Here is a 25806-nt window from a genome sequence, read left to right on the forward strand (position 1 = left end):
AGCTGGAATTGACAGGTGGTTCGTTTTCGACAGTATGAGGATAAGGCATGGATGATGCGAGAGGGGATGAAAAATGACAGCGGCTTTTTTTGTTTATAAACAAAGTAGATCAAATCTTTATGCTACATAGCGGTCCCCACCAACATATACCTACGCTGGGCTGGTTTCAATCGAACTAGCTGTTGTGTCTCACAATCCGAACGATCAGGCGAGTCTTCAGCTAAAGCAATACGGCACAAGCCCACCGGTTATTAAGAGCCACCTCTTTTATATACCCGCTAGCAAAGCTCCCACAATCGCTGAGTTTCCAATCCCAGCAGCAACGGCAACAACCCTCACGTCCCGTAGAACAGCAATGCAGACAATAACTTGCAGCAGTCACCGAAACACTACAATGATGCCAACAGCGTAAACAAAACCAACATTTATGCGCAGCAAACACATAGCGGCATGCACTCCTCATTGCATGCCATTTGTTATCCAGATCAACACGGTTCGAGCGGGATTTTGCCTTTCCCTTCACTTTTCCTCCTTTACCATGTCCAGACATGGCTGCTTGGGTTGGTTTGTTGATGTGTTGTGATGCGAACCGATGTGGTGTACGGTTTGAATGAGAATGATCGTTACGGCAGCGGATTTTTAAGCTGACAGGCTGGCTCGAGAATTACGCATGTGTGAGACTGCGACCAATGTTTCGTTCATTTTTTTCTTTTTCCTTTCCAATCGTGCTTCATTCTATTTCGCTGCTGCTCTGGTTGCCCGTTTTGGTCGGTACGATTTGAGGAGCACAAAATGGACCAATCAAAAATGGGCACATAGTGCATTTTAACAATGCTTGATATTTCACAATTATTCAATTATTTATCTCAAGAAAAATTAAATGTTATTCGTTATTATAGATGCGTAGATATATTTCCTATCAATTGATGCAAAAACCTTTGCGATCTATTGAGAAATGCTCGAGTTATAAGCGTTCCAAATCTTGCATTTTTTCCTACTTGTTCAGTGCCTAGATTTCCATTTCACCCCCTATATCTTCCGGTTAGACGTAGTCCTACGTCAAAATCCATTCCTTCGTTAAGCGTGATTCATTCTGCTTCGGATCAACGGAACAGTGATAATCATTTCATACAAAAGATAAAATGTCCAAGAGTTATATGATTGCTATTTATTGAGTCGGAAAATTGTTTCAATAGCTTAATGATAGCTTCGAAAACAGGTTATAAAAAGACGCTTCCTTTGCTTTCGTTCATTTCTTACTCTACTCTCGCACCGTGACGACTCGTTTGTTTGGGACCAAGCAGATAGCAGGTTAGTCTTTCAGTGGCAAGGCACACGAAAGCAGCTCGGATAAGCGCACCAGCCGCAGGATAGGTGAAGAAGCCACATCGCTATCGACCGGGAACTTTGCGTGAAATTCATCGCTATCGGAAGTCGACCGAATTGCTGATCCGCAAGCTACCTTTGCAGCTTTTGGATCGTGGAATTGCTCAGGACTTCAAAACCGACTTGCGCTTCCAAAGTTCCGCGGTTATGACGCTGCAGGAGGCTTATTCGAAAATACAAATTTGTGGGCTATCCACGTAAAACGCGTCACATCATGCCCAAGGACATTCAGCTGGCCCGTCGAATCCAAGGAGAGGGTGCTATATTAGCTTAGCATATAATCAACGGCCCTTTTCAGGGCTCCAAATTTGATGGATTAGAGTTCAGAAAAGTTTTTTGCAGGCCAAACTGAAACGAGAATTTTCGTTTGGATGCCATACAGCATCGAGAAAATTCCGGAAAGATCTAATCGTTGCTGAAAAATAATCTGCCAGTTCCCTGGGAATTGAAGATACATCCATGCGAAAGAGTTTATTTTAATTTTTTCTAATTATATGGCGAACACAGCGACCAAATACATTTGATTTCGTAATTTTTCAATCAAGTTTAATTAGCTGGAAAGCTTCTGAAGATTATTCTTTCCCATCTGTAGGATATTTTCGTATCCAATAACGGATGCATAACATGAAAAACGGAAAATGTTTCGTATCGCCAAAATTATATAATTTTCAATCGATTATTGCTCAGTCGCCGAAATTTTCATACTCAGAGAGTTCATTCTCCTCTAGTTTGCCTTCCAAATTGCCATCGTAAACCACACCTTCTCTCGATTCAATCACGCACGAAAAGCATACTGAAATGATATTCTGGTGGTGAAACCGATTCATTTTTCGTGAGGCGTCGTGCACAAATTACGTAACGCGATAAGGGGGGAGGGGTTAGATGTTGCGTTACTTTCTGTTTATTAGAGATAGGAAATTGCGTTACGAAAGGGGGGGGAGGTTCAAAATCCGGATTTTTGCGTTACGTAATTTGTGCACGACGCCTGAGGACATCGACAAGACAACATCGTTACTGAACGAGCTAAACGGCGAGGGATCGAGGTATTCATTACCTGGCTTGACCTGACCTGAAATGCAATCAGTTTGTTTTAACTGTGAGGGAGCGCAGAAAAGCCGATCGATCAGAAGGAGAAGAGAAGGTGACCAAGAGAGTATCAGCATCGAAATACGGTTCCTCGGGAAGACATAGAAGCAGCCGCCACACACACATACACGCGCGCAACTCTTTTGCGTTTGCTGGTTATCGAGAGGAAACCTGGAAAGAAATGATCGTTGCTGAAAAATAATCTGCCAGTTCCCCTTGGAATTGAAAATTACATTCAAGCGAGTTTATTTTAATGTTTTCTATCCATATAATACTGCGACCACATACATTTGGTTTTGTGATTTGTCAATCAAGTGCAGTTAACAGGAAAGCTTCTGAAGATTATTCTTCAGAACAAGGTTTTTTGTATCCACTATTGGATGCATAAAACCTTGAGTCTTCAAAGTAACACTCTCGTTTTTGAAGTCACCCAAATATTTATTTATTCATTCATTCAGGATGGATTTAGATTCAACTTCAAACAAATGATCTCTAAATCAACGATAGTCCTACGTCACCCTTGCGGTTATACCATAGATATAACCCACTTCCTGTTTTTTCCATTTTTCTAAAATCCCTGGACACGCTCGCTTCCACACACGGGCAAAACAAAACTACGAGTCCGATTCGGCTGAAATTTTGACAGTAGCCGTTTACGAGAATGTACTACACGATAAGTAATCTCTCTTGCGATACTGATACCATCGAGCGATGAAGCTAAGTACTTATCAGACCGCCCTCGTATATCTTTGAGTTGCCAAAGACATATTTAGGTGATTAAGGAATGTGGGATAACGGTGCTAGTGGAACAAATATATAATTACATGTGTCAAATGCGACAAAGACCGTCGGGATAGCGTTCACGATGAATACTAAGTGCAATGCGTGCATTGATATAAATAAACAAAAAAGAATCGTTGCTTATTGAACTGATTCTACAAAACCACGCAAGCCATTAACCCTTTTCAGGATCACCGAAGTTATTTATGATGTTTCGATGCATTCTTAAATAATATCCGGAATGAGAAATCAGCAAATTAAACAAAAAGGATTACGTAGTCCTACGTCCTACGAGGTCGTGTCTTGGATACAGCCCCTAGATTTTTTTATTCCAATATATTGGTTATTATGTCGTTGGCAATTGAGCGCATAGAAAGAGCATCCTCTAAAACTGGTATGTTTTTCTCAGAATCTAGTGAAATCTAATGAAACACAAATTTCTGCAACACTCGGGAATTAATCAAGCAAACGAAACCAAATATGGCATGTGGAAGTTTAAGGGTGCAATTAATGATTCTATGGTGTTTCGATACCCCTCCCCCTCTCTAAGGGGGATCTGCCATACAAATGAAACACAAATTTCTGCATAACTCGAGAATTAATCAAGCAAATGAAACCAAATTTGACATATGGAGGTTTTAGAGTGCAATAAATGTTTTTTACGGTGGTTAGACACTTTTTAATTTTTTTCTCGAAAGCTGAGAATTTTTCAGATAACATCCAAAAATGTGTTCTTCGTTTTTAAATTACGATTTTTCAAATTTAACCGATGGTTCAAAAAATCATATTTCTCCTTTTTTCCAAAAATTACGTTTTTCAAAAATTCATAACTTTTGATCTACTGAACCGATTCAGATAAACGACATAATTAACGGGTGTTAAATAAAAAATGAGAATTTTCGCAATACCTTTCATTAACTCAAATAAAGAGCGTAAAATTTTCTTTCTCCAAGAAAATTGCTCTTTGGGCTACCTAGAAACAGTAGACGTGTTTGGTTTTGCTAGTTTGAATTTAGTCAAAGCAAAGATGGCGTCGAAACAGCACGTGCTCCGCGAACGCATTGTACGGTTCTACGAAACGCATTTCCAGAAAGGAAAAAAGTTCACAGTGACACATTTTAATGAAGAAAATGTACCTGTCAGTACGGTATATCGTATCCTGGGTTCCCTGAACGTAGAGCGGAAGGTCGGAAGTGATCGTCCGGTGACGATAATGACGAAGCAGAGGAAGACATCGTTAAAGAAGCTGTTTGACAACAAGGACGCAACCAGCCTGCGTGACGCCGGTCGGAAATATGGCTGCTCCCACGTATTGATCCATCGGACCCTCAAGATGGAAGGGATCGTCTGCAGGAAGAAGACGAGGTCGCCGGAGTACACGGAGGGGCAGATTGAGACGGTTAAATCACAGTGTCGGTGGATGACCAAAAAAAATACCGCGGGACGTCTTTCGTTCTAGACGACGAAAGCTATTTTCCGCTGTCCAAAACGCATATTCCAGGAAATGATAATTACTAATCCAGCGACAAGTCATCCACACCGTGAAATACAAGTCCATTTCGCCATTTCCGACCGAGGCATTTCAAAGTCTTGGTTTAAGCCGAGCGGTCTGGCAATCAACCAACAAATCTATCGAGAAGAGTGCCTCGATAAAATTCTGCTGCCGTTCCTGAACGAGCATCACGCGGATGGGAAGTACGTCTTCTAGCCGGACAAGGCGTCTTCCCATTACGCCAAGAAGACGCTGGCGTATCTTGAGGAGAAAAACAGGAAGTGGGTTATATCTATGGTATAACCGCAAGGGTGACGTAGGACTATCGTTGATTTAGAGATCATTTGTATGAAGTTGAATCTGAATTCATTCTGAATGAATGAATATTTGGAGAACTTCGAAAACGAGAGCGTTACGTTGGAGGCACAAGGTTTTATGCATCCAATATTGGATACGGAAATATCCTACTGATGGGGAAGAATAATCTTCAGAAGCTATCCTGTTGATTGCGATTGATTGAAAAATCACAAAACCTAATGTATTTGGTCACAGTGTTACATGGATAGAAAACATTAAAATAAACTCTTTCATATGAATGTAATTTTAAATTCCCAGAGGAACTGGCAGATTATTTTCAGTAACGATTAGATATTTCCACATTTTCCTCGATACTGGAAGCCCACCAGTGGTTAAGGCTAACTCGATAACCATCTGTTAATAGCACTTGATTGAAACATATTTGGTCACAGTGTTACATGGATAGAAAACATTCAAATAAACTCTTTCACATGAATGTATTTTTAAATTCCTAGAGGAACTGGCAGATTATTTTCCGGATCTTTCTCGATCCAAACGGAAAGAATTCCGTGCGTGTATGTGTGTGTGTTTGTAACGGCTGCTTCGAGATCTTCCCGGGGAACCGTTTGTAGCATCACTCTCCTCCTGATGGATTCCCTTCTGGCCTAAGGTGCACAAACAGGCTCTTGGTGACACCGTTCATCCGCGCTTTCATGATAAATGAAGAGCTTCACCACAACCGCGACAACATGCTCCAATCGCTGTTCAATTAGAACTGAGTGGATTTCCGAGCGGCGCTTGCTTATATACCGATTGGTGATTTCAATAGCCTATTTTGAGAGCAAATTTAAGACTATTGAAACAAGTTTTTGGATCAGAAAGTAACAAGTATAGAACGCGTAGACATTTTATCTTTCGAATGAAGTGTTTATCATACCATTTCGTTCAGTTGTTTAGGAGCTATTAACACTCAAAATCTCGGTCTCCGGCGTAACGCTTTCGTTTTCGAAACTTTGATTTTACACCCCGGTATAGAAATGAAAGACGTAGTCCTACGTCAAAAGATACCGTTCGTGCTGAAAGATCGTAACCCAACAAACTAGCCCCAGTGCCGTCCAATAGAGCATTTCTTTGGCTCACTCAGTGCCCTAGTGTATAAAAACAATTGAAGGGCCAAGGACACGAAGAAACTGACTACAAGAATCCGGAATTGTATCCGGAAAATGGACGTAAGTGCCGTACAACGTTCTTGTGAGTGCATCGCGACAAAGTTGCGTCGAACAGCAGACCACGGCCCTTACTCAAACATTCACTAACATTTTTTTGAAGAAAATACATTATGTTATTAATAAAAAATACTGAAATCGATAAAAAAAATTTTTTTTTATATGTGATTGAAAAAAGACGGGTGGGTAATGTCGGGGACATAACCGGAGTGACGTAGGACTATACAAAGGGGACAGCTTTTGTTAAATATATATTTTAAATATATTGTTTCATTTTCATCTCCTACGTGAATATCTACCTATCTACCTGAAAAATGGATTAGTTTACTGTTTACTCTCATTCTTTGGGTGGACACCGACTGGACAACATCGTTGCTGGACGAGCTGGACGGCGAGGGATCGAGTGCCTTTCTCAAGGCAAGAGGGTGGAGGTGGTAGCGCTGGAGTAGAGTAGGGTAGAGTTTTCAAAGGGCCTTTCTCAAGGCTAGAGACGAATGAACTGAAAAAGTTTAAAGTCTCTATAATACAATACCTTCCTTCCTTGTTTACTCTTTATGAATATGTTGATGGTTCTGAAAAGAACCTTTGGTGTTGTGTTTTTGTTATCACTCGATATTCCCATCTTGTTCGGTTAAACCTTCCTGTTTAGCTATTGCGGTTGCCACTCGCCACAGCTTTCACAGTTGGAAAATTTCTTCCCATCCAGCTTGTGACATGTTGTTCAGTTAATTACATTTAATGCGACGTGCCGGAGAAACACTGCCACTCACTGAAACTAATTGTTGCCTTGATGAGCGCCGAACCGAAGCTGCTCTGTTCTTGATGCGGGTTTTCTGATTGTCGTGAGCAGTTTTGCAAGCCAACTCGAGCACTCCGACGGCCGAAACTCTATAATCGCTGTTAGGTATACTGGATTTACCACCAAAGCAGTTTGTATAAAGAACAAACATTTTTCTTCTGCTACCTGATGCCGTTTTGCGATTGCGTTTGCCACTCGCCACTCGCTGCAACTGCCTGTTGTCTTGATGTCCACCGAACCGAATGTGTTCGGTTTCGAATGCGGGTTTTCTTATCGTCGCGAGCAGCTTTGCCAGCTAATTCGATCACTTCGGCGGCCGAAACTATATAACGCCGGCTAGGAGAACTGGTGCACTGGTACTAACGCGCTCGGCCTAGCTACCCTTGCGGGGAACACCAGATAAACACGGTTCGAGCGGGATTTGCCTTTCCCTTCACTTTTCCTCCTTTACCATGTCCAGACATGGCTGCTTGGGTTGGTTTGTTGATGTGTTGTGATGCGAACCGATGTGGTGTACGGTTTGAATGAGAATGATCGTTACGGCAGCGGAGCGGGGATTTTTAAGCTGACTAACTTTAAAGCTGGCTCGAGAATTACGGATGTGTGAGACTGCGACCAATGTTTCGTTCATTTTTTTCTTTTTCCTTTCCAATCGTACTTCATTCTATTTCGCTGCTGCTCTGGTTGCCCGTTTTGGTCGGTACGATTTGAGGAGCACAAAATGGACCAATCAAAAATGGGCACATAGTGCATTTTGACAATGCTTGATATTTCACAATTATTCAATTATTTATCTCAAGAAAAATGAAATGCTATTCGTTATGATAGATGCGTAGATATATTTCCTATCAATTGATACAAAAACCTTTGCGATCTATTGAGAAATGCTCGAATTATAAGCGTTCCAAATCTTGCATTTTTTCCTACTTGTTCAGTGCCTAGATTTCCATTTCACCCCCTATATCTTCCGGTTAGACGTAGTCCTACGTCAAAATTCTCATTTTTTATTAAACATCCGTTAATTGATGTCAATAATTTCACACTTGCAAAAAAGGGATGATCGAAGGAAGCTTAAAAACATGTTAACTTTGTGAAATCATAACTCAAGAACGAAAAAGAACACATCTTTAATTTGTAATGTGTTAAGTAAAAAATCCTCAATTTTCAAGAAAAAATATAAAAAATATAGCGCCCTTTGTCCCGAAACCATGTAAACTATAAAAAACAGATACAATTATCACGAAATCACGAAAACAAAATTCATTTTTTTTCTAAACTGCAATATTTTTCCAAAAAAAATCTAGCTCATTGGTTTAAATTTGATATATCGATCATATCGGTTAAAATTATTACTTTAAAAAAAAAGAACGCATCTGATTTTGAGTAAAAAATGTAAATGTGTAAAAAATCCTCAGTTTTCAAGAAGAAATATAGAAAATTATAGCGCCGTTGGTCCCGACACCATGTAAACAATAAAAAACAATCAATAATTACAAAAACAAAATTAAAATTTCTTGCAAGTTTGATATTTTTCCAAAAAAGACTAACCAATTAACTTCAATTTGATGTGTCGGTCACCTCAATCGGCTTAGTGGTTCAAAAGTTATGAGTTTTTGATAAAAGTCATTTTTGGGAAAAGTGAAAAGAAATGGAATCACCAAAAAAAAATAATACAGGTTCAATGTTTTACCATAACGAAAACAAGCTACCAATTTTCACGAAAATCTGAAAACCACTATATTAGTTTGGCAATGAATGGCTGAAGTAATACTGCAATAGTTCACAAATTCAAAGTTCGCGTTTTTCTTGTTGTTTTTCATGCCTTTCAGTGCGGCCATAATAATAATTAGGATTACTGCATTTGGATTGATGCTAGAAAATATAAGTATTATTAACTTTCTCGAATAGTGGATGTGATATTATTCACTTTATATTTGTATATAGAGTAGGGCGGGGTTAGTTGGTCATATGGGTAAGTTGGTCAGTGACGATATCCTGGAATCTGAGCGTTCAAAAAATGATGATGATGATGATGGCCCGCCTCATACCCCTACAAAGGTTTGAGCAGGACGGTTTATCTTATAGATAATATTTATTTTCAAACATTTCAAGAAGCCAGTATTATAAAAACAAAAACAAAGCGAACTGGCTCTGTTGCAGGCATAAATATATATCAATAGAACATTAAAAATAGGCATAAACTGCGAAAAAACAAGGAAGGAAGGAAGGAAGATCTTGAATTATAGAGACTTTAAACTTTTGCAGTTCATTCGTCTCTAGCCTTGAGGAAGGCCCTTTGAAAACTCTACTCTACTCTATTACTCTACTCCAGCGCTACCACCTCCGCCCTCTTGCCTTGAGAAAGGCACTCGATCCCTCGCCGTCCAGCCCGTCCAGCAACGATGTTGTCCAGTCGGTGTCCACACAAAGAATGGAAAAAACAAACAATGTTCCTATCCATATTGACATTGACAGTCTCAACTTCATTATCGATCTATGGATGAAAAATAACGAATTGCCGATACAAAAAAATAAGCAAATCGGAAAAAAAATGTATTAAGTAGGTTTAAAAATACGGACATGGTTCCGATTTCGCCAAAAATCATTCACGGTTTGCGCATTTTAAAATGTGTTCTAAAACTGGTTAATAACCATGAAAAAAATCGGCTCAAACGTAAAACAAAGCTTTATTGTACGTATTATGTGTTAATGGAAATCGCTTTTAAAATTATTTTTGTTGAATTTTCATGAATATTCTTTTTCATATATAGAGGGGCTAGTTGGTCACACAAATTGATCGTTTGAGAGCAACGCATATAAAATTTTCAGGTATGCTGTGTTTCATTACGCAAGCTATAAACAAATATAGAAGGCATATGTTTTACTGCTAAACGCAGTGTATTTGAAACGAGACAACCACCACACACACCACTTGCAATATAATTGTCATATTTATATTTTTTGTTGTAAAATTTTCATTAAATATAATAAACGCTTTCATTGAATATCAGAACTCACAATAATGCATTGAGTAATGTAGCATACCTGGAGGCTATTTCTATATACTTTGGGGCGAACGGTACAAATGTCATCAAAACAAATGCAAGCGGTTGTGCGTCACAGGGATGCCAGGTGATTTTTTTTTAAAGTCTTTACATGGTACGAGAAAATGTCTTCATCATAATATCGGAGGAAAGTTCTTCACACAAAAACGGAACTGTGATAACTCTATTTGTTAATTTAGCTTTGAAATTTCGGTTGTAACTCAAACCATATCAATGAAACTAATTGTAGAGAAGGCATGTAACCGGAAGACTTTCGATTTGTGAAGTGGTCGTTTGACAAATTTAGGTTAATCTGTTGTATAGTAGTATAGTAGTGTTGTATAGAAATTCAATGTCAAAATCATTCGAATTTTCGAGCGCAAATGATCTAATGTCTTCTAGAGAGAATATGTATTCGGACCGCTTCGATCGCTGAGACTAAAGCCCTATTTTTTCGATGATATTTTCGGCCAATAGTTAGAATTTCATGGAAATAATATCTTTTAAAAATCCGCGTACGCTATCATACTGAAATTTTTTCACATATTTCATAATGTCTTCAAAATGTCTTCACAAAATCAAATGTCTTCAAAATGAAGACACGTATTCAAACCGGGCATCTCTGGTTCGCCACAAAGTGGAAGAGAGACGAAATCGCTAGAAAAGATTGTCTGACTAATTTTCATCGATGATAATTTGAAATTTTTTATTAATTTGTTTTATTACTTGCTACATGATATTAGTGAACTGTTTTTGTTTTGCTTTAATTAATTTATTTATAATGAAGGAAACTTCTAATGGAAAAACGCTTATTATTTGTTCAAAAAAATTGGGTGGGTTATATCTATGATATAACCGCAAGGCTGGCGTGGGACTACCTTAGCTTAGCAATCATTTGTTTGAATTGATTACATTTTTGATTGAATGAAACAATTTCCGAATTCAATTGAATCCAACATATTTGCTTTGTGAGTAAAAAGATTGTATAATGCCATGTAAGGTCAATTCATGAATTGTGATAGATTTATTCATTCATTTTCGTCAAACAAATGTAGGCTACATACTTATGTATTAATGATGCAATGTTTTCTCAAGTTAAATATTATTCCTACAGTACATGTTTCATGATTATGTTCTTCGTTACAAGTAAATTTAATGACAGTCCTTTTACGTTTGATATGATGACACCTTGGTTTAGAAGTCTGTACTAGGTAAACACATTCCAGTCGGAACAAGAATGCCCCCGACTTGCATGTATTTGCAATGCCAATTCCCCCACGCTCCATGGATTTGAAGTCTGTGTTAGGGAAATATATTTCAGTCGAAACAAAAATGCCCCCGATTTGCATGTATTTGCAATGCATATTTCCCCACGCTCCATGTATTTAAAGTATGTATTAGGGAAACACATTTCAGTTGGAAAAAAAATGCCCCCGAGTTAAATGTATTTGCAATGCCAATTTCCCTACACTCCATGAATTTGAAGTCTGTGTTAGAGAAACACATTTCAGTCGGAACAAAAATACTTCCGACTTCCATGTATTTGCGATGCCGATTTCCCCAACGCTGCTTGGTTATGATGACTGTGTTGGGGAAACCGTAAATCGGGCCAATCAAAACGAGGCAGATAGGGCGTTTAGATAACGCTTAACATTTTACAGTTATTCAATTGTTTATCTAATGAAAAATAACATTTTATTAATTGCGATAGAAGCGTAGAAATATTCCCTATCAGTTGATGTAAACATCTTTCCGATCCAGTAAGAAATGTACGAGTTATAAGCATTTGGAATCTTTCATTTTTTCCTGCATGTTCTGTGTTTAGGTTTTCATTTTACCCCCCATATACTGCGGTTAGACGTAGTCCCACGTCAATAACATTCCTATTATAGACCAATTTACCCCGTGTGTGGGGTTAGTTGGTCAATTTGTTCTGTAATACAATGACGTTAAATGAAAGAAAAATGTAAAGTAATTGATTATATGGTTATTTTTCATTGAAAGGGTAAAAGGTAAGCTTCATTGTGGTACATAACATTCTAACGCAAAACTTCGTACTACAAAGTTATAACTACATATATATATATATATATATATATATATATATATATATATATATATATATATATATACATATTTGGTCAAACAGACTGCAAAACTAAAAACTTTTATACTGTGCCTTAACTTTTTGAATGTAACATTCAAAGACCCTTCAATAAAAATAGCATTGGAACTACAGAGTAAAACGGACATACAATTATGACGGATGACTGCTTTTTCATCGTCGTGTGCTCCAACTAGCGAACCGCCAATTAAAAAGCACTCCAACTAAAAACACGCCAATAAGCGAATGTGTACTATAAAACTGTAAAAAATATACAATCGAAGACTCTTTTCGTCGTTTGTGAGTTTGGTTTTTTAAGTTACTACTAGGCATGTTTGCGGATTAATAGATATTATATGTTGATTCTTGAAATAAGTTTGAAAGTTAAGAATTGGAAAAAAGATAAAATTTATGTGAATGGAGAGGACTTTTGTGTACAGCACATGGGGCCTTTTGCTGATTAAGTAAGTAAGATTTCTTCCAAAACGTCAAAACTTTTCAACCATTGAGTCGATTTCAAAAATCGACATATCAAATGAAATCTTACTCTTCTATGAATCAACTTCAATCGGTCATTCAAACAAACTCAGAAATTAAATACTACCGAAAAACTTTAATCATAAAGCTTAGAAAATTTGCCACTTAATTTTCCACTCTTTCACACCAAATTTTTATCTTGTCGCAATTTTAAACCTCTCAAAATGAATTGTAACGCAAGACGAACCCCCCTCCCCCTCATGTTACGTAACGCTAATCTGTACACAAAGTCAAAGTCATTTGAAAATTTTTTAGCTTTTTTTTAGTAATGAGAATATCAACGTAAAAAAATCAGATATCTGCCCAGGTCGGAATCAAATGTTTAGACGAAAGTTCTTTATACGCGAGTAGTGACTTCGGAAGAACTTTCGACAAGTTCATAGAACTTCGAACAAACCGAGATGGGAAATTAATGCTCACATCTGTTGGGATTGGTGCTTTAAAACAATCTGTCGTTTAGCTGAGAATACCATGAACTGGTAGAAATTGATGTTGATTTACACAAACATAATTACTCCTTCGTTCAATGCGGCAGTTCCTGCCGTTACATTTCACTACCTGCAAAAGGTCTTGGGATGTCTTTACGTGACGAGCAAACAACTCGACTTGATATTGTACTAATTCCGCTTCGTCGATTTGGGAGTTTGCGGACTTAATAGGGGAAAGTCGGGAAAGACGGACACCCCTGTATTATGAATAAATTACATTTTTATTTTAAATTTCAATGATATACAAACTTGCAATACAGTGTATCAATACCTGTGACACCAACTGTGTACACTTAGCTGGTTTTCTGTTAAATTTATTAATAAAAACAAAAAATAATCTACAGAGAGCAGCTCGATGTAAATTTTCGTCTGCAGAAGATAAGGTTCTTATTGTTATCGAGTAATTTTTTGAGGTATTTTTCGCTACATGAGTGTTTTACCATCACTTCTCTTCCAATTTATCGAATCAGCGGTGAAGTTTTAGCATTATTACTCCAGAAATATTTATGAAAACAAAATACTAATCAAGTCGGGTAAGACGGACCACCGACTAAAGACGAACATTTCGGTTTTGAAACAAATTGATTATCCTCCTTCTTTGTTTAACAGATGCCCACTAAATACGTTTGCAAGTGCAACCAGATATCATGGACGAATAAGCAGAACGGTTTTTAAAACCTAATCCGAATTTGTCATTCCGAATGCCGGAAGCTATTTTGGACATGGAAAAATGGTACAAATTGCAAGCCTTTTGAGTGATTTTAGTCCAGCATTTTTGTTCGATCATTTTTAAGGCCTATTTGAAGACCACCAAAACTTATCAAGTACCGTTCTGAATCATATTTCGGACAACATCATATTTCAGACACTTTGTTCTAATATGTTGAATGGCTTGATGCACTGATGATATAACTATAAAATTCATATCACAATTGCTTCTTTAGAGTATTCCCTTGCTTTCACTATCACTTCGTTTAAGAATTACATTTGAATTATTACATAGTAGGAAAAAATCCATCCAAAATCCAAAATCCACTCATTATCGTTTGTGTTTGACGTTTGCTTAGTGTGAGCACGTAGAATTCACCCCTTCATCAATATTTTAATTTCTCTCGTGTTTCAGCAGTTCTCATCATCGTTATCAGGTTAATGTGATTGCTTGGTAAGTGTTTCACAGTTGACTATAGAATATAATCAAGTGTAATGTAATTTTCGTTCAAAAAATTACAAAATAAAGTGTCCGAAATTTGAATTCAATCTGTCCGAAATTTGATTCAGTGTCCGAAGTTTGATTCTTTTTCGCTTCATTTGAAAAGCGTTTTATTCGATGATTTTCAAATGTTTTCAATCAAATAGGTACCAAAGTAGAAAGCTTAAAAGCATATTGAACTAATTTATTAAAAGTATCAACCAAATAATACCTGTGCATAGAGTTGAGATCTGTTTTCTGCATCATATGCCTTAAGCGTCCAAAATATGATTCAGAACGGTACATAAACTTGAATTCTCAGATAGTGGTCATCTTTCTCACCCCAGGTGTCCATCTTTCCCGCCAAGTGTCCGTCTTTCCGGACACATTCATTTTGCAAAATTTCTGCCTCAAAGTCAAATTTTATTATAAAAAGAGACCTAGACTATCAATTTGTGGTGAGATAGCTATATATTTTTTTGTGGAGTTCACGAAAAAATCAACGTTTACTTAAGGTATCCATCTTTACCATCCTTCCCCTATATTCTGCTTTGACGGGATATCCATCGATCACTAGGTTATTCCACAAATCAGCTAACGATTCCCCTGCATACTAAAAATGTTTTATTTCCAATTCCGGGTGCCTTGTTTCGAGTTTTTATCCAAGTGAGATCCCTCATGATCACGAGGAAGTATTTAACCTGCCGGAAAAAAGAGACAATCCATCTCAGTTGAATGCACTGCGTGCTGGAGAATTTGTAGCAACTAATATTGCATCAAAATTCAATTGATTAAAATAATAGATCGAAAATATCTATGACCTTTTTAAAACGAGGGTTCTCGTCTGGTCGTCCATCCACATTAATTATGGTTACTGGCTTGATTATTCTTCGGTACCGAATAATCTCGAATTCAGGCAGCTCGCACATACTTTGAAAATCGATCTCATGAGGAAATGCGTTCGAAGAACAGTGCCTTCCTGAACAAACTGCAACGTATATTGGAACACTGCATAGAACAACTTCAGCAATATCGAAGTGTCCTAGCTTTATCTTGCATCCTGCGATAACAGACGAAATAAGCTTATGTTTTCCAGCCATGACAAAATCATAATTCGGTAGATTAACGCAATATTCGAGATGCATCAAACCTGCTTACTGCCTATTACAACACATACTTTCTCATCTTGGCTCAGGAAACGCACCTCTTTTGGTCTCAGAATCGAAGCTACGGGCGCGTGAATTTATTCAGGAATAAAAATGGAATTTTGTTACGTAACGATCACGGCTAGCCACCAACCCCCTCCCCCCTATGTCACATTAAGTAACGAAACCTCGACCCCCATATTACGTACTCGCGTTGCGTAATTTGTGCACGACGCCTTAAATAGACCGCATGTTTTTCAAGTAAGCCGATTAACGAGACTCCCAAAGCTATTGGTTTCAATCGGAGACTCAGATACGTACTGTTTCCTTTTAATTTAGGTTGGCGACATGCCAACTTATGACTATTTTCAGTGAATAGACTAGAGATCGTCAAAATTTTGAGTGAAGAATTAGTCCTGCACTTTTTTTGAAATTAACGTGGATAAGCCATTGAATATATCGATATATCGATGGATTCTGGCTTCCTTCAATAAAGTAAGGAGAGAAAAAATATGCAATATGTGAAGCAGTACCAATTTTATCAGGGCTTTGTTTTACGTTGCCATAAATACCAGACCTGGCATTTCGATGTCAACTCTTGAGACGACGCGTCCAGGCACCAACTGAAAGTTGATTGAAATAAGGCCAAAGTGGTAGCTACCTTAAGTCAATGATCGACCTTAAACTCTGTCTTAGGTGCACAGATGCGCAGCTGGAGTGTTTTGTGGATCACGTGTTTACCATTTTAAAACATTCGCAAATTGCATCTGATGTGAGGATTGGACTTCAGAGTTTAAATGATAAATGTGGGCAAATTCGACTTGATATCATCAAGATAGTCCCTTCTAGTCCCTTCAACAATCCAAAAAAGTGCAAGACGGAAGAAATTTCCCTTCTAGTCCCTTCAACAATCCAAAAAAAATTGCAAGACGGAAGAAATTTCCTTGACCCTCCAGCCAGAAAGGATATCGAACCCGAATCCCCGGCATGATAATGTGGGACGCTAACCACTCAACCACGGGACCACAATCTCTATGTACTAATAAATCCAAAAATTCCCAAACTAACCTCGCACTAGACGCATTGTTTATATCGCAGTAAAACTGAGAGCCAGCCCCACTACTGCTGTTCGATGCAATCGAGTCGCTCTTCTTGTGTCCCTGGTGGCTGGGCCGCTTGGTCGTCTCCGGAGGCGCCTCCAGCTGACAGCTGAGCGTATGTGCCTCCCGCTCGTCCAGCACCAGTAGCGAAGCGAACCACCGATCGAACAGTGGATCCTCCGGCAAATGATACGTATTGGCAGCACCCTGCAGCAGCTTAATCTGGGCGAGCACCTCGAACTCCTTCCGCCGCTTGTCGAAATTGATCAGCCCATCCTGCAGGGTGTCCGGAATGGCAGCGTGAATCATCGTCAGATCGGTCAGGAAAGTCCCCAGGTAGGGAATCGTTCCATGGCTGATCAGCGTGTTCTGCTTCTGGAAGACCTTCTGCAGGTGACGATCGTTTTCGCCCACCGTGTCGGCGAACTTGGCAGTTCCCTCGCGCATCAGCACCTCCCGCTGGGCCCAGGCATTGTTGTCTTCGGAGAATATTCTCGCCAGCTCGGTGTACAATTCTAGCTTTTCGCGGGGCAGTGCTGCCCAGGTTTTCGACAACCGGTAGACCGCATTCGACTGCAGCCCGGAGATGATCGCCTTCAGGGAGGAAAAGTTCTTCAACAGACGCAGCTCCTGTGCGATATCGATCCAGGTGGATATCAGCAAGGCTCGTTCCTAAAAGATGAAGTACACACAAATTTAGGTTATGTTGGAAAAGTTCACAAGATGATGGAGCTTACTTGAGGTTTCAATCGGGGTTCGATGAGCACACTAGAGATCACCCGGAAGGACACGGCGTTGAATTGGGTGACCGTGGCCAGTACCGAGCCGCACTCGTGCTTATCTCGGTTCGACCAGATCGCACCCAGCGCCTGGTGGGGGATCAGGCGCTTGAACAGCTCCATATCCATTCGTGTCAACTGCTCGGCAAAGTGCTTCACGGGGATGTTGGGAAAGCGATACGAGTTGAGTAGATGCGAAGGCGGCCCACGGAACGCAGGGGTCAGGCAGAGCCCCCCGAACTGATCGGTCATATCGTGGTAGTCGTTGGACCATGGCAACAGTGGTGGTATTCTACTGTACTTATCTAACCTATTTGTATACCTAGGGAAGGGGAAAGTGTTGGTCATTTGATTTCACAGAACCAAGTCGTGAAATGAAACTCACCTATGTAAAGCTTTCACGTGTATTTCCGAATTTGGCAACCGCTTCGAGGTGAACGCCAGAAGCCTTTGCAAGTTGTCCGTGTCCCAGTCTTCGGGGAATCCATCCAGCCAAACGTGGAGAACGGAGACTGCAATAAAATTGAACCCTCAGTGAGAGTAATTTTCAACCCACAAAACCAAACCACAAACCTAGAGTTTTCTTGTGCTGATCGGTCAGCGCTTCCGAGGATAACAGGGCCTCCGAGTGCAGCTTCTCGTACCGGTTGAGCAGCAGATCGAGCACCTTCTCCGGCTGGGAGAAGGTTCGGTACGTGGTGAGGAACACATTCACGAAGGTGCTCTCCAGCTCACCGTCGTCCGTCGTGAGGGCATCCACCAGCCGCGAGAGGGTAGCGGCTTTGACGAACCGCACCCGCACCGTTTCCCACTCCAAGTGGGAGATTTCATCGTCAGAGTCTTGCTGCAAGAGGAAGAATGAGAATGGAACGATTAGATCAGCTATATTCAACCTGCGGCCCGGGAATCTGTTCTGATTAGCCCAACTGGTGTTACTTAATTTTAAAAAAATGTGTATGTGTTAAAATGAAACACAAACATCTGCATAACTCGAGAACTAATCAAGCAAATGGAACCAAGTTTGAGATGTGAGGGTTTTTGGATACCAGAAATGTTTCAATGATGGTATGACACCCCTCCCTCCTCTAGAATGAAGAGGGGATTCCATAAAAATAATACACATATTTCAACCAAACATGATAATTGAAAATTTTCGGAAAACTCTGAAGGAAAATGGGAAAATTCGAAAAATTCAATTCGCATATGTTCTACAATTGCATATTGACAAGCGTTGTTAATCTATTTCATGTATGCGCTAACGAAATTGATCTTCGTTCGAAAGTGGCAATGGATTTTAATGTGATGAAACGCACTCTTGTATCGTCTTCTATCTATCTAAATAAAAATGGATCGCCGAATGTGTTGATAAGAGCAAAACTCGAGAAAGGAATTATCCGATTTAGGAGTGTATTCATTCTATCATATTTTCTGTATCAAACATTTATTTCATGTAACGGAGAAACATGTTATTTGCAAGTGGATGAAAAATCTTGCACGAGAATTGTGTCTGAAAATAATTTGATATTATAATGTGGAGTTTTGGTAGAAGTACTGAAATTTTATGGTAAAAAATAATTTTAAAAGGTAGATTAGAAGATCGATCAATGAACAGACCCATGAACGTGCGCATAGTAAGAAAACGTGGATGTGATAACGAAAAATAAATTTTGGGCGGGACGAAGTTTGCCGGGTCAGCTAGTTACTGAATAAATTGCCTATGTAATGGTATATACGAGGGTCGTTCAAAAAATAAGTTTCAATGCCTCAAAAATCGCGGAAAAATAAAATTAGGACAAAAAACAAGGTGATTATCGTAATCTGCGTTTTATTTTCTATTTTTTTTTCTACATAATCGCCGTAACGTTCGAGGCTTTTTTCATAGCGTGGCACGAGTTATTCTATTCCAAGCGCGAAGTTGAATTACGATGTAACTGCGTCACGAATTTCTTCAGTGTTATCGAATCGTTGACCGCCGAACACCTGTTTCATCACCGGGAATAAGTGATAGTCGCTAGGGGCGAAGTCTGGGGAGTAAGGAGGATACTCGAACACTGCCCATTTGAATTTTTTCAATTGCTCTTGAGTTACGCGAGCAGAATGGGGCCGCAATTTCTGAGGCACTGAAACTTATGTTTTCAACGACCCTCCTAATATTACAGGCATTCCATGCCAAACCGATATAAATTAGATTTTCGTGAAAAGTGGTAGATTTGTTCTTCATCGTAAACAATTAAACCCGTATTTTTTTATTTTTTTATTTAGGGTGACCATTTCCGTTTTAGGGTGATCCGAATAATCCCTTTTTTTCACTTTTTTACTAAAATGACTTCTTAACAAAAATTCATCACTTTTGAACTACTAGACCGATTCTAATGATCGACATATCAAATTGAAGCCAATCACCTCTTCTTTTTTGGAAAAATGCTTAAGTTGCAGAAGTTTTATTTTAATTATTACTGATTGTAGTAGTTTTTTGTTGTTTTCATGGCTTTGGACTAGAGGGCGCTGTATATTTGTATTTTTTTTCTCGATATCAGAGATGATATTTTTTTTCGTTTTATGATATCATTTTCCAAAGTTAATCAATGATTTCAAAAAACAATTTTCCACCTTTTTTCCATTACAAAAATTCAATTCATTCATTCTGAACTAATGGACCGATTCATATGATCGACATATCAAACTGAAGCTTATCAGTTAGTTTTCTTTGAAAAAATATCACTTTTGGGAAACATTTGGATTTTCGTTTTTGTAATTATTGATTGAGTCAGTTTTTTATAGTTTTGTCGGTTAAAGATAGAGGGCGCTATATTTTTTTATATTTTCTCCGGAGAAGCTGAAGATTTTTTACATAACATATCTCGAAATGCTATTTTTTTCGTTTTCGAGATATGATCATCAATTTTCCAAGATTGCGGAAGACACCAAATCAATCGTACCAACCGTTTCTGTGTTATATTTTTTAGGAAACAAAAAAATTATTTTTTTTAGAAAATAAATTCTCAGAAGTAAGGCTAGAGTCAAAATGGAAAACCGATGATACCAATTGTCCTTTTTGGTCATAAACAATGTGTCTGCAAAAATTTGATTCAAATATAAAAATACAAAAAAATCGACCTTCGAATTCAAATGGAATTCCTTTGCTATGGAGTGGCACGCACTTGAACGGTAACCCCTAATTACCGCCGATAACCTCCCGATTGGAAGTTAATAAGCCGGCGATGAGTGCGAAGCGCGTGATGTCAAGAGGGTACACTTTAGATATGCGATCGAATTCCATTCGAAGCAAAGTGTTGAACAGATGAATTGGAAATAAAAGTGGGCGTTGATGACTCTGTTAAATTATTGGAACCATTCGCAGCAGTGGAAATTGAAAACAGAAAATTCCCCAAAACAAGTCGCATGATTACTCGCTTCCAATTGAACCAGGTCAGCGAATGAATGACGCCGAAATAATCGGATCAATAGATACACACACACACATATACAGACCCACTGGCTCCGAAATTGTCATTGGTGCCGGTGGCCGTCGTAATTGACCAAAATTGGAAAAGTCTGAAGCTCATTCCATACTCCTCTGGTCTCGCGTGCAGCGTCAGACAAACACGCAGCGATGGTCGGCCCAAAAGGTGGAAACTCTCCGTCACTTCCACACCGAGACTACGTTTTGATAAGAAGTAGCTGGAGAGATCCGATTGCTGTGGGAATAATTAATTGCGCCATTGTTCCAGACGGCCGCCATTCGAAGCGAATCGTCCGAGTGGTACGCTATTGTCTTACAAAGTGAACTGGCGCGTGGGAATTCGGACCTCAGGGCGCTGCTTGTTCACAATATGTCTCCAAATGGGAGTGCTGCGTTTGCTGTACAATGAGTTGGGCGTCGTGCACAAATTACGTAACGCGATAAGGGGGGGAGGGGGTCCAAAATCCGGATTTTTAGTGTTACGTAATTTGTGCACGATGCCTTGCAGCAAATTAGATTCGGTTTTCCCTCTCCAACATCCCGCGGTGGATCGATGTTATGAGTTTGCGAACGAGAATTCAATAGCATCAGATAATAGGGAAATTCTGCGCAATAACATCTCAGAATACTCACGATGCGAGTTCAGGGCTTTATTAATGCAGTTTTAATGAGAACGAAATTTAAACATCGGATTCCACGTGGGGTGGCTGTGTAAATACACACTGAGGATATCGAGAATCACAATGGGGTCATGAGTTTCTGCTTTCTAACGTTGTTGCGACGCATGTTGTCGTCATTGACATGATAGTTCACAAGAGATATTGCTACGGTGCGAATTCAAATGTCGAGATCTACATCATATGCGCGTCTAAAATAAACGTTATTCAGATTAGATACACATTATTCAGATTAGATACACATTATTGATTTCAAACCTAGACATAATTGGTATGTATAATATTAATTCGGGGAAAAATGGATCCATTATATTCCCAGGGGATGGTCGTAGTAATCGATATCTCGTGGAAGAACGATTAAATTATTTCGTTGGAAAAGCAGTGCCGTCTCGTCCGCCTGTTCAAACTGTTCATAGGATAGGTAGACAATCTCAGAAAAAAAATCAACAAAAAAATATTTCACATTTGACTTGATATGACTTTTGATTTCGCACTTGACTACCACACACAACACAACACTACGAAATAAGCAGTAATGACTGTCGGGTTTAAACCTTTCATCTCAAACCACCGTCATTCAAACACTTTCCTGCATCTTCAAGTGCGACTGGGCAAACGTAGTCAGCTATGTATGAAGCGATCACTACTACTTATGCGTTACCTCGTGTAAAAATGATATTTGAGATTCAAAGTTTTCTGCTGAACGATGCCGATAGAAACGACAGAAAACACACAAACCATCGTTGATTAAACAGGTATCTCACTTGGTCACGCGTCGCCTCTGTGGAAAAGTTACGTTTCGCATAACAAAATTATTCTGCTGTTTCTGGTTGGTTCATTCAATTGTGAGTTACAGAAAGTATTGAAGAAGAAAATTCAGTGCATTCCACTGTTTTTCATGAAACAAGGCACATGTCAGGAAGCAGCAATTGTGAATAGTGTTTAAGGACCATATACCGTAAAACTCAAGCAAGCGCAATTTATCTTCATTCATTCGATTTCAGGTATTTTTTTGTGGATGAATTCCCAGGATAACATCCGTACCCCTCACTTCTACCTTCGGATTTAAAGTAAAGCCGTGATCCGAATGGAGAACCAGCCCAAAATCTGAAAGTCACTTAACACAGCAAAAAAAAAATTATGGAAAATCTCCAAAAAAAAATTCTAGGACTGTGATCAGCAAGCACCTTTGGACGAAGATGACACTCAAACGGAACAACAACTCGCGGATTGAATGTGGATCAAGAAGCCATCTCCATACGTTTGAAAGCCATGGGCAAGATCCAGAAGTTCGGTAAATGGGTCCATCATGAGCTGAACTAAAGATAGCAGGAAAAGCGAACAATCCCATGTGAAATGCTACTCACCAAGTATGGAAAAGTTCATTCGCTCATTTTTCCACACCTAGTTATAAATCACTCTTGTATCTGCTTGGAATAATCATGGCGAAAAGAATGCAGCAAGCAACCGTGAGATTGCACGATGAATCATTTTACACTCCCCGACCATCTTCATTCCGGACTGATAGTGAACATAACAAAACAAAGAGTGGAGAACAACATTCAATGAATGAATACTCATTTGGAAAGATCACACGAAACAAAATAACGAGTGAGTCAAAATAAACTGAATCTGCTTGTATGTATGATTTTATTTTGCCTAGTTCTCTTTTCCTTGTCAGCATTCAAGTACACATGAATCCACCTTCCCACTCACCAATAACTTGCGTTAATATGGTCTTTTGCGTTGGCTTAGATCGTTTCATACTAGAAACAAAAAAAATGTCATTGCAATAGTGCACAGGAAACAACTCGATACCAACTATCTACCTATATTTTACTGCCGCGATCGAGGCTCAATGATTGCTTTTTGAGTGAAAAACGAATGATTTTACAGAGACACTCGCTGGTTCAAGCAAAAGTTTCCTATTTGATTCTCTCACCATCTAACGTCATCCCGGGAGGCAAATGAGGAAATGCAAAAATTTCTGAGAATAGATGAGCGGAATCGAGAACTTTGCGAAGAGGATAGGTGAATGTTTTCTGTCTCAAATAAAGTGAGGCATAAACGGAGAATAGAAGGGTGAGTTTTATCTGTGAATGAGTGTTATTGAACGAATTTCGATGCGATTTTACCCATACCTGCTACTCACAAGGTACTAAAAAGTTCATTCCTCAAACGGATTATGACGGGTTATGAAAAGGGGATTTATTTTGAGAATCCTAAGCGACAAAGATATTAAGTGAATCCAGGGGAACTATCAACATTAATCCCACGGCCAAAGGAAGAAAAGGCTTTTCGTTCGGTAAGATCAGACGGATTTTATCAACTCAAACTACTCGAACCTGGCGAAATTGTTAATACTGGACGCTACCTACAACAAATGATCAATTTGAATTCAGTTTTGGGTACAAAAGGTACCGAAAAAGGCAACACAAAGTGATTTTGTTGCATGATAATGATCTATCCCATACTGCAAAGCCGATCAAGGAAACGGTTTAGCCATTTGGCTGCCAAGTTCTTCCACAAGCGGCTTACTCACCAGACTTGGCTTTTTCCGATTACCATCTATTTCCATCGTTGGGACACTTGCTGAGTAGTGCTTCAATTCTCAAGAAAATGTGGGAAAATGACTTGATGAATGGTTCCTTCCAGGGCCGGAAATCTTCGAAGATGAAAAACGAAAATCGACTCTCCTCTCAGTAGCCTTGCTTCGACTAGAACTACTTCGGCATTCGCCGTCAACATGATTTGAATTGACTAGAAAATGAATTGATGAGCGTTGAGAGCGAGGATGACTGATTAACTATTCTGGGAATGGTTGTCCCAATTGACGTGACTAATGAATACAAAGCAGCCTCTTCATTCAACTTGACTTCAATCCACACTTCTACTCCACCTGACACGAATCTCGTTACCCGCGTACGCAATTTCATTTAAACGTCCATATAAAGTGAACTGGATTTCTGATGCAAAAAAGTAGTTACACCATCAATGGACGGTTTGTTGTCTACCCACCGGTACCTCAAACCAATGAACTTAGACAGTTATCAGGTATGCTAGAAAGGTCCTTGCGTTAGTGTTAGTAAATAGCGTGCAAAATAGGGTGCAGTTTGGGAAGAATTCTAAACAAAATTTAAATTCACTTTGTCTCCGAGTTCAATTTTGTGAAAAAAAAAGTCACAGGAGGGTTGTGTCCGAGACACGACCGCATAGTTGACGTAGGATTCCGTTAGACTATCTGTTGATTTTGGATATGTTTGAAGAATTACATCGTTAAACTCTTTGATAATGATTTGATAACTCTGAAAAGGGACGTTTAGTTTGGTTGTTCACTGCACCAAAGTTTACCAAGTGATGTTGACAGAAGGATGGTAAACAGTCGTTGGATGGTGCGTATCAGATAAAAGATACCCAAGTGGAACGATATATGATGAAAACCGCCCTCTGTGATCCTAGACGAGATGCCTCCTGTGTTATGTATGGATGAACTAAAGAAAAGAAAACTCACCAATGTAATATAAGATAATTATCAATACCGAACACAATTATTATTTTTTCTCATCAGTAAAAACATGTTGCTTTAATATAGAGGAAACGTATTTGAAACGGAAAGATAACTTTTTTTTATGATTTTTAATTTTTGAGTGTTTATTCAAACCAATGCGAATTTCAATTAGACTAACAACAACTAATACTTTATGCAGAGCATATGGGAAATCACTTTTTCTAATATTTCTTCACTTTTCAAATTTTTCTTGACTTTCCTTGGGTGGAAATGAACACAACAAAACAGTCAGCTTAAACCAAACGACCCGTATACCCTCCTTTTCTTCCTTTGCGGGTAATTCGTCCCCTTGCTATAAATAGTAGAATAAGTTGAAATGTAAATACACTATAGATATACGAATAGATTTATGAAATGAGTGTTCATCAACATTGTTACAATTTCCTTATATCCCATCCTTCTCCTAAAAATATGTCACCCTCCTAAACTCGAGTACACCGCGAGTAATCGGTTTTCCACCTTACTAACCATAGATGTAAGAAAATTGTTTATATATATATAGTTTCAAAATTATATTTAAGAATTCGGCTCCTTTAAAGTTAAGTAACTGAGCCTGTAAAAATAAACGAATTGATAAAAAAAAAACGACCCGTTCTCGAGCGGGAACACACCTTGGTTTTTATTTATGAAAATTGAAATAAATTGT

General features: G+C 38.9%; 1 protein-coding gene across 1 annotated transcript in view; it reads right to left on the reverse strand.

Moving 5' to 3' along the window:
- Positions 1–25806, reverse strand: part of LOC129766580 (ral guanine nucleotide dissociation stimulator-like 1) — a 98566-nt gene that overhangs the window by 10142 nt on the left and 62618 nt on the right. The window contains exons 4-7 of the mRNA XM_055767156.1: positions 18026–18296; positions 17838–17964; positions 17411–17774; positions 16642–17345 (exon numbers count right to left, since the gene is read on the reverse strand). Coding sequence (XP_055623131.1) covers positions 16642–17345; positions 17411–17774; positions 17838–17964; positions 18026–18296 — 1466 coding nt within the window. The remainder of the gene's footprint in view (positions 1–16641; positions 17346–17410; positions 17775–17837; positions 17965–18025; positions 18297–25806) is intronic.

The sequence above is a fragment of the Toxorhynchites rutilus genome, chromosome 2, assembly GCF_029784135.1.
Source record: "Toxorhynchites rutilus septentrionalis strain SRP chromosome 2, ASM2978413v1, whole genome shotgun sequence".
Classification (NCBI taxonomy): domain Eukaryota; kingdom Metazoa; phylum Arthropoda; class Insecta; order Diptera; family Culicidae; genus Toxorhynchites; species Toxorhynchites rutilus.